This window comes from Equus asinus, chromosome 13 (assembly GCF_041296235.1).
Source record: "Equus asinus isolate D_3611 breed Donkey chromosome 13, EquAss-T2T_v2, whole genome shotgun sequence".
In the NCBI taxonomy this organism is placed as follows: Eukaryota; Metazoa; Chordata; class Mammalia; order Perissodactyla; family Equidae; genus Equus; species Equus asinus.
In genome coordinates this window covers 1,381,392-1,391,751 of record NC_091802.1, presented here as the reverse complement: position 1 = coordinate 1,391,751, position 10,360 = coordinate 1,381,392, and the positions used below count along the sequence as shown (strand labels likewise).

The 10,360-nt window shown below is 51.6% G+C and overlaps 1 protein-coding gene across 3 annotated transcripts in view; it reads right to left on the bottom strand.

Annotated features, from left to right (window-relative positions):
- Positions 1-2,680: 2,680 nt before the first annotated feature.
- The window catches only part of USP22 (ubiquitin specific peptidase 22), a 37,925-nt gene continuing 30,245 nt past the window's right edge, over positions 2,681-10,360 (bottom strand). For all 3 annotated transcript variants that reach the window (XM_044746148.2, XM_044746149.2, XM_070482210.1), the window contains 5 exons: positions 9,311-9,437; positions 8,381-8,472; positions 7,447-7,509; positions 6,632-6,781; positions 2,681-5,795 (listed from right to left, as the gene is read on the bottom strand). In XM_044746148.2, coding sequence (XP_044602083.1) covers positions 5,753-5,795; positions 6,632-6,781; positions 7,447-7,509; positions 8,381-8,472; positions 9,311-9,437 — 475 coding nt within the window. In that variant the 3' untranslated portion in view covers positions 2,681-5,752. The remainder of the gene's footprint in view (positions 5,796-6,631; positions 6,782-7,446; positions 7,510-8,380; positions 8,473-9,310; positions 9,438-10,360) is intronic.

Below are 10,360 nucleotides of genomic sequence, written 5' to 3'. Positions count from 1 at the left end.
AGCATACCTTCACCATATAGTCTCAGGGCTGCATTAATTCTGCTTTCTGCTATCACAGTCTACAGACATACTGACCATCTTGACATTCCATAAAATATCACTCTGGCCCACTCTATGGATGACATTTTGTCATTGGATCTGATAAGAAGGAAGCAGCAAATTCTATAGCTGCTTTAATGACAAGTGAACCAAAGCATAAGAAACAAACTCCTCCAAACTCAGGGGCCCTCAACTCAAGGAAGTTTCTGGGTATTCAGTGGTCTGAAGCATATCCAGCTGCCCTGTTCAAGGCGGAAGACCAGCTGCTGCACCCGGCACCTCTCACCATGCGGAAGGCGGCCCAGCACCCGGCAGGCCCTGCTGGGTTTTGGAGGCAGCACGTACCACAGTTGAGTGTTAATCCGACCCGTCATCTGGTGGCACCATATGGCTCCCAGTTTCAAACGGGAACTGAGTAAGTTCAGACTGTTGTCTGTGCTGCAGTAGCACTCAGATCTCTTGATCCAGAAGATCCGAAGATACTCCAAGTGTCCATGGCAAATAAGGATGCTTTACGGGAAACTCCAGCAAGGACCAGCTGGGGAGCAACAGCAGAGACCTCCAGGATTTCAGAACAGATCAAATCAATGTTCTCTTCTGCAGATATTTATTCTCCCTTTTAGAAATAGCTTCTGCTCGCTTCTCAGATTTAGCAAAGACCGAACACCTAATTCCGGGGCAGCATGCACAACCAAAGGAACTGTGTGACCCGCTCAGCCCTAAGGCTGAGTGCGCGCAGCAGCCACCTATCATCTAGTGGACATGGCATGTAGAGACTGAGCTCGGGAGTGTCCAGAGGGCACAGTCAACTGCATGAGCAGATGACAGACTCTTTCAACAGACACGTGGTGCAAGGCCTCCTCCCGTCTTCCCTGTGGCCAGACGACTGGGGATGATTCTGAAGAACAGCGATGGAGGAAAATCGCCCCGAGAGTGGACTTCGACTGGCCCATCTGGTTGTCTGCCTCGTCCAGATGAGAAAGGGCCAAAGCACCGATCCACGTTGGTTCACGGGGAGCAGCTAACAGCTTCGCTGGAGGGTTGAGGACTTGGAACAGGACTGAAAGATTAGTGACAGGATCTGGGTGGGGACAGACCTCTCAAAGTGGGCACAGACTGTGAAGATATCTGTATCCATGTGTGCCCACCAGAGAATCCTTACAGAGGATGCTCTTAACGATCAGAGGGACAGAATGGCATGCCTTGTGAATGCAGTCAGCTTCTTTCCCCAGCCACCATACCTGCTCAGGGGACCCATGAACTTAGTGGCCATCTAGACAGGGATGGAGGCTAGCATAGGCTCAATGCCAGAGACTCACCCTGAACAAGGCTACCTCCTGCTGCGTGCCTCAGCGCCAACAACAGATCCTAGCATGCATTCCTGGAACAGCATTTCCCAGGAGGACCAGCCAGCCACCTGGCAGCAGGCTGACTACACTGGGCCTCTGCCATTACGGAAGGGGCAGAGATTTGTCTTCACTGGAATAAACTCACATTCTGGACGTGGATTTGCCTGCCCTGCCCGTCAGCACCACCATCCACCATCACATTCCACACAGCACTGCTTCATCAGGGAACCCAAGTCACAGCAAAGGACATACAGCAACAGGCTTGTGTCTGTGGAACTAACTGCTCCCGTCACCTCACTCCCCACCTGGAAGCAGCAGGGCTCACTGGAGACTCGGTTCTGGTGAAGGGATGGGGCTGTTTTCCAGGATGGCTTCCGCTTTAACCAGAGCGCCCCCATCCCAGCAGCAGGTGCGAGTCCGAAGGGCAGTGGGATCGGCACTCTTCAGTATCACATTGAATAACCCAATCGCACACTTTTCTTATTCCTGTCCTGGAAAACTCAGGCTTTGCTGGTTTGACAGTCTTAGACCTCGAGGCAGGAGTTTCCCCGGGGGGCACAACAGTGGTTCTATTTAATTTGAAGAGACTGCCACACAACAGGGACAGGCAGTCTAAGCCTGGAACCCAGTGGGATTCTCTGACGCCAATGGGTCTTCCACATAAGGGAAGGAAAGGAACTTGTCACAAAGGCATCCAAACAAGGACACCTCAGGAAGGAGGGTGCGGGTCAGCCAGGTTACAACCAGCTGCAGTTCCCAGGACAGCGGAGGTGGACAGGGAGGGGCAGGAGATGCCACAGGCATCGACAACAGCCCTGTGACCAGAGTCAAGGGCAGCACTCAGCGCATACCTCGTCTTTGCTTATTTATTTATACACGCTGTTTTCTCATCACATGGGGAGCTTGCTACACCTGCAGATCCCCACACCACATCCCAGGTCTCGTAATCCAGCTGGGGCAAGGACTCCTGCACGTGGAGAAGACCCTTGGGTGCGCACACCAGAGTCTGAAGGCCCACGGCTCTCCTGGATCTTGGCTATGCCACCATCCTGCCCAGAGGAGGAGGAAAAGGTCAAAGAAGCAGTGGGCCACTCACAGAAACGAGACCAGGCAGGCTGCACGGACTTCCCAACGCCCAGAGCTGGCACAAGCTGGGCCCGCGGCTCCAGCACCGGACTTGGTGGGTTCTCGTCTCAGCAGGGTCTGCCCTGCGGGCGTCCACAGACAAGGAGGGCCTCGCATCCCCTGCCCCCCGTTTGGCCGCTGGCATCAGTAAGGGGACGGCTGGCCGATTTTCAGAATAAAACGTAGCTTTATTATGACATAGGAACGACTACAAGCCATTGGGGTGGAAGGTAGAGTCAAACAGTTGCTCCAAACGACAGGGAGAAAGGAGGTGTAAACGTCTTGGCAATAAAGTCCACAGCATGATCAGTGGAGTCCTCTCCTAACAATTTTTGTTTTCAAGGCTATAGCAAGGAAACAGTCGCTTTAACTGTCAGAGAAGAGCAATTTTACGTAATGAAAGCACACACACCAAGCCGGACTACAACAGCACAGGTGGACTCGGCGTGGGCTGCTCCAGCGCCCGGCCTGGAGGGGAGGCCTGGCCACTCCACCTCCCCGGCCCCACTCTCCCGGCGCTTTACACTGCTCGGAACTCACTTCAGACACCAGAGGGAGAGTCCACTGTTCCAGTGCGAAGCGCTGAAACGACAGCCGTCATCTCAGGAACACAGGACATTTTAAACACACCGCTGGGAGTGGAGGGGGTCACCAACGATTCCTTAGTGGTCAGACATACTTGGCCATGATTGGAAAACCGACACAGGGGTAGTTATTAGGAAACAAGAAAACCATTTTCCTGAATTTAACAGTCAGATTGGGAGCTAAAAGGAAAGAAATTCCCAAACCCATCATGTAATATTTTGTTCCCAAGAAGATGAATTAAGACGAGCGCGTCGACGGCAGGCCCTCTGGCCGGCAGTGCAGCACCAGCGGCTCCTGAAGCAGTGCGCCGGCCGCAGGAGAACTTCTCAGTAGCAGAGAGGGGGTAAGTGCTTAGAATGCCAATGCCAAAGGGAATAAAGAGAACTAATTTGGATACAAAAGTTTAATGTCTATAAAACATAAACACGGCCTCACTGTCTCTCCCCAGTCCTCCTGTGCTCAGAGCAGCTGAGCCCCTGAACCCGAAAGGAGACAGGAAGGGGTGCAGGGGAGGAGACACACGTGGGGAAGCAGGGCTGGCAGGCCACAGGGAATCTGCCAGGAAACCCCACGGCCAATCCATCTGCTTTGCCCCCACTTTGCACCCAGGCCCTGCAGCAAAGCGAGATGGCAAACCAGAGGAGATCTGCGGGCTCAGAGCTCTGCAGACCCGCTTCAGTCCCTTCTGCTTTCCCTTGGATTTGTTCCTTATTACAAGACAGCACCTCCCCAAAGGAACTCAGCACAGCACAGTCACACACACACACACATCCCTTGGGCAAATGGGGACATTTCTGGAAATCTCGCACCCACCCATATTTCTCTGATAATGCTATTTGAAAACATGCTTTAAAACTTACGCTCCTTAAATGCAGAAATACAACTGAGAATGAACTGTGCAAGTGCTTAAAAAATTGTATCACTAAGGATTTTGCCGTATATGATGATTCTGCAGTATATGATTGCTGATTCCCATATTCTAGCATTTTCCAGGCTGTGCAGTAACTACTCAACTCCTAACTTAACTATCTAATGAGCCAGATCTGGTCCACTGACTGTTTTTCTATGTCCTGTCACCTAAGAATAGGTCACACATTTTTAAATAGAGAAAAAAATACATATCAGGATGTGAAAAGTCCCATGAAATTCAAATTGCAGCATCCATACACAAAGCTTTATTAGAACACAGCCACACTCATTTGTTTACGTATTACCTAGGACAGAAACCATACGGCCCACAAAGCCTAAAGTATTTACTATCTGGCTCTTCACGAAAAAAGCTTGCTGACCCTTAAACAGCTGACTCTCTTCCTCTCCAGGAACAAATGCTCCACAGCTCAGACGCAGACTTGGCTCCCAGGACAAGCACAGCTTGTTCACAAACTATAGGAAAGCAACACCGCCTCCCCCACGGCTCCGGGTTGTAATTTCTCAGAAATGGACAATCTAAGTTTGGGTTTAAGTAGATACATGCAGGCAAGATATCTTACAAGGAACAAACTGTTCATCTCCTCACTCAGCTCTTCCCAAAGCTCCATCACAGAGTCATCTTTTCCTGCTACAATTGCAATGACACTGGACGTGGGGCAGAGGCTCCACAATGAAGCGTGGCTCCGCTGGAAGCCACTCAGCCTCAAGCCGGCCAACAAGCAGCAACGGGACAGCCAGCGGGACAGGAGGCCAGGAAAAAAATACAAGGAAACAACGAAACCACTGAAAAACACTTCATTTACTTCGAAGACTACTGTGATAGAGCAGTTGTGAGCTGCAGCCCCATCCTCCTCTGCTGCACCTGCCAGCTTCGACCAGGACACAGATGCTTCCAGACGGGAGGGGGACGGAAAGCAACAAAACCAACACCAATTCAAAAGCAAGTTCACTCTCGAGAATAAAGGGAAAACTATCTAAATTTCAGTATAAACTCAAGAATTCATTCACATCACTATCATTACATTTATGAAATTCACCACTATGGAAAAAGATGAAGAAGAGGGAATAAGAAAATGCCTCTTTTTAGAAATCCAACAGAGGACACCTGGCTGGCGCTTCCACATGCAGTCTGACGCTACGTCATCCGCAGAACAACGCGACTCGAACCCCAGTGAGCCCCTTCCGTTCACAGGCGCTGGGGGTTCCTGATGTCTGCTGATAAAACGGAGGCTAAGAGTTCCACACTACGTAGATTTCATACGCAGACTCACACAGAGAAAGACACTTGCAAAGCCCTTGGTCCTTGCACAGCATCTCTGTCTCTACTGCTCTAATGCATCCATAATTCTAGGATGGGCTGGCGCCTTTTCAGCTCCACACTGCCGTGCGGAAGCACCAGGACAAGGCTGCCCTGTGCGGAGGGCACCCACACGCTCTCTTGAGGAGCACAGGAGAGACACCATGACTCATCTCCTCTGCCCCGACCCGCACACAGCACAGCCTTCAGGTCGTGAGGTTCCTGGAGCCTCCCCCGGCCGCAGTGCTTGTCCAGTCGACCACCCGGTCCTGGGCACCCACTGTGGCCGTCTCTGGACAGGCTGCCACGGCCCTGACACTCCTGGGGCGCTTCTGTGCGGGTGGCAGTGTCCTGTCGGGGAATGGGGGATCATCTTGAGAGGCGGGCCAACTCATCGCCTTCCTTTGCTGAGCGGCTGCGGACGCGGTTACTCGTACTCCAGGAACTGTTTGTGGTAGAACAGCAGGTACCTGAGGACGTGAAAACACAAAGCTGCTTGCCTCCAACCCTCCCGGCAGGAGCACCTGCACCAGCACGTGCCAGCAGGCTGATGCCTTGGCTCGGTGGGTTTTGGCTCTTAGTCCCCAAGGAGGAGGGTCCTTAGCCAAGGAGCAGGAGTGCCCCACCTGACGCCCGAGCCCCCAGGCCTGTCCTTCTGCCCAGCTACAACAGTCACGAGCCCCGCCAGTCCTGCCTCCCACACAGCTCTGGAACTGGCCTCTCCTGTCCAGGCCTGCTGCTGCCTTCATGTTGGGGCTGTTTTGGTGAGAATCCTGCAGTGGGTTCCAGTCCAAACCCACCTCTGCTCTGGCTTCCTCCCTGTCACAGGGCCGTCCTCTCAAACACAAACTGCTCTACACGCAATCTCCCACGGGGCCTGCCCCACTGCTTGGGACACCAAGTCCAGGAGCCTCGCAGAGTTCACGGCAGCTCATCTCTGGGGCTAGGACTCCTACTGACAGGCTCAAGACTAAGGACTTACTGAAGCTCAAGGTGGATGACAACGTGCCAGGAAACAATGACATAGCCAAAGCAGAGAGGGGCCACCAGGGAAGTGACATGCCAGCTCACGCCACGGCCACAATAAATGATTGCCCATGTTTGCTGTGTTAAGGCATTAATCAAGGGTGCCCTAGTCAGGTATATTCTCTCCTATCCAGGGACTGATCACGGCTGGCGTCCTGTCCAGAACAAGCCTCCTGACTTCAGCAACCAAAGGGGAACATCCTTCTACAGTACTAAAAACAGATGTGGCTTTGGATTCCGATGCACACGTGGGGAAGCGAGCTGCCACCCCCAGACGTACCCCTCACTGTCCAGCACGTCCTCGATGCTGGCCTTGGTGATGATGGCATCGTCACACTTGAACCACTGGTCCTTGTGCTGCCTGATGAAGCTGGTGTAGTGGCCGCTCTCCAGGGTCCCCTGGTGGTTAACAACGGCAAACAAGGAGTACCTGGCAGGGGACGAAGGAGCGGGGAGACGGAGCAGTCAGCTTCACGACCGTCGGAAACCAGACAGCCTAAGCAGTCAGAAGCCTGTATGGTGAGGGGCGGCCCATTGGCCCCCAAGGGAACAGCCCAGGCAGGAAGCAAGGCCAACGTGCAGAGGAGAGTGAGCGCCCACCGGCCCCACTCAGCCCTCGAGCTGCCCTGCTGGAGCCGCTGGAGCCACGTGTAGAGGAGATACCGTAACCATGCTCTCTCATTCTTTCTACCACAGCAACAGTAAAAAGCACGGTGAAGGAAAAACAGAGGCTTTATTGCAATGCCAGCAGAGGCAGAGGCCAAGAAGCCCAGATTTCAGATGCTGAGCTTTCTCTCTTGGACGGCAGCAGCCAGACTGAGCCTCCCTCACACACAGGGCTGTGGGAGAGGGGTCCGGCCGGCGACAGGAGGGGGTGTTTATGACGCGGGCGTGAAGAGCCCTTTCCTAACAGAGGGCTCAGGTGTTTCAACACAGGACAACAGACAGCGAGACAGGAAGCAGGCCAGTGGCCAAAAGGAACGAGAGGTCTGCCACCACCACTTATGAATCAGGTTGCCTCCCCAAGAAATGCTGGGAGGGCCTCTCTGCTCACCTGCAGGGACACTCAGGGTACACCCAGAAGGGACCACTTACTTGTTATCGTTGTTGAGACTATCCATGGGCTGCTGGTACTGTCCATTCATCCTGCTCTCTTTGCTGTAACCAACGACAGCAAAACTCAGCATCACTTAAAACAATGAACCAAAGGGAGGCCTGGCTTGAATGATGACACCAATACTGCTGGGGGCCCACTATGCCAGACACCATGCTGGGTACATCCTATACAGGCCTTCCAGTTCTGCCCACAACTCTCCTTTTTAGGAGAGACTGCCCCGCATTAAGGTGAGGAAACAGAGGCTCAGGGTGGTGAAGTGAACTGCTGAAAGCACACCTGTGTGAGACACGGAGCCAGAGAAGGTCCAGATCAACGTGGCCCCAGCTCTGGCAAGGGCGGGATCTTCCTTCAGCCCTGCCAGCACCTTGTTGCTTACGTGCCCCCACGTTTGTGGCAATTTGTTACAGTGGCCCTTGCAAACTACCACGTGTGTGAGGTGTCAGTGGCGCGGTTTTCAGGAGGGTAACTTTCTTTTTTACAATAATGAACGATGCTTTATTGATGTGGTGCCTTGGTTGATCATACTATTTTTCTAATCTGCTTTTCTGAAAATTAGGTCATCAAATTTATGCTTTCAGCAAAATGATTTTTTTATTGCAGTAACATTGGTTTATAACATTATACAAATTTCAGGTGTACAACATGCATTTCCATTTCTGCGTAGACTATATCACGTTCACCACGCAAAGACGCATTACCATTCGTCACTGTAAACACGAGCCCTGTCACCCCTTTCGCCCTCCTCCCCTCTCCCTTCCCCTCTAGTAACCACCAACCCAATCTCTGGAGGGTGACCTTTAAGATCAGGCGATAATTCGGTTTGAGCAGGGGCGGTTGTATCGATGTCTACAATCGCCTCCCCAGGGACCTGTGCCCTGACCCAGAGCCACACCCCCACAAACCCTCTCGTACCTGGACGCCATGAAGGGGGTCATGTCCAGCTCCAGGGGAAAGGACACGTATGTGGTAATCTTCCGCCTCAGTTTGGCCGAGTGTTCGAATCGCTACAGAAATGGGGGAGAAGTGGGAGGGGAGAGGAACGGAGCTGTGAGGGGCTTCCTCTGATGGCAGTTCTCTGTGTACTCCCAAACGTGGGCTTTCCATCGACTTTCTGAACTGCCTTCTGACCACGTCTAGAGCTTACAGACTCAGTAACACAGTACCAACCCAGAGAAATCTAGTCTATGGGGTTCGAGTCAAGGCTTGAAATGAAGTGATGGTTCAAAGTGATAAACACCAGGTGTACAAAAAAGTAATCTCACCACAAACCCTGCAAAGCGCAAGGTGAGAGAAAGCAGAACGAACACCCACAGCCTCTGGGAGCAAAAGCGAATATACTACTCCTGTCACCAGACAAGACATTCCTCTGACCAGATCAGGGGCCACCAAAGCCAGCCGGCAAGCTAGGAATTGTTTTTTTTAAAAAAATCATAAAACAAAGAAGAATATGAAACAGAGGTGGCACGTGGCCGTGAAGCCTAAGCTACCTGCCATCCGGCCCCTGAGGAGACCCCAGTGCCAAGGGCCTTAGTTTGCTTTCAAGCAAACCCTTGGGAGGCGGCCGGAAGAATCGGGCAGGAGCAGCAGCAGCCCCTTAGCACCCCCGCGCCCAGTGGAGGGGCTCACGCCCTGGTTTCGCGATGGAGCAATCACTTTTCTTCTCCACAAGCCTCTCCCGGCTCCGGAACTGGAACAGAGCCACAGCTCGTCACCCGCTGCTTCCTTCAGGGCTCCTCACTGGGTCTCTGCGTTATAACGTACTCCACATCCCCCAGCGGGCTCCAAGCTGCACTTGGACAAACAGCTGAGTCTGCCCCCGGAGGCTGCTCCCTGGAGACCCACCTTGAGGTGGAAACACGCCACGATGGGCAGTTTCTTCATGGTGAGCTGTTTGGTGGACTCCTGGTAGCTATGGCAGCCGCTACACTTGATCTTGGCGCTGCTGCCTAAGTGCTCTGGCCTGGTAAATCTACAATGCATTTTAAAAAATGTATTTTTAGGAAAAGAAGATGGGAGAGGTCAGAGAGAAGAGTTATCACTTTCAGTGGTTTCAATTAACCGATTTCCCTACTAAAAACATCAAGTTAGGGACGTTTACAATTTTATGACGATGACAACAAACTATTTCTTCCTTTCTCCCCTCTATCACTTTAAAAAATATCTTAAACTTTTTTTTAACGAAGTCTGGTGAAATAGTAATAATTTTCCAACTACCATAAGATCCAGAAATCAAATTTGTCCCAGAAAAATGAAAACTTGTGTTCACACAGAAACTGTACATAACCTAGACGTCCTTCCATGGTGAACGGTTCAACAATCTGTGGTGCATCTTTACCATGGAATACTAGTCAGCAATATAAAGGAACCAACTACTGATACACACAACCTGGTGAATCTGCAGAAAATGATGACGAGTGAAAAAAGCCAATCCTAAAGGGTTACAGGATGTATGACTACATTTACGTTACATTCTTGAAATGTGGAATTGACAGAAAGGGACAACAGATTCGTGACTGCCAGGGACTAAGGAGGCAGTCGTGGTGGGAGGGCAGGAGGTGTGGCTGTAAGGGATCCTGCAGTGACGAAATGCCCTGCATCTTGGCTGCATCCATGTCAATATCCTGGCTGTGATACTGAACCACAATTTTACAAGATGTTACCACTGGAAAAGAGTACACGGGATTGCTCTGTATTATTTCTTACAAGTGCATGGGAAACTACAACCATCTCAATATAAAAAGTTCAATTAAAAAAAGGAGATGTTTGCAGAAATGGTAATTTTCTAGTGATGATGAGACAGACTCAGCTATGCTGAGACAGCAAGCATTTCTGGCACAGGTGGTAGCTACTAAAGATAAAGATCCCTAAAACAGATGTTTCAATATAGTTCAT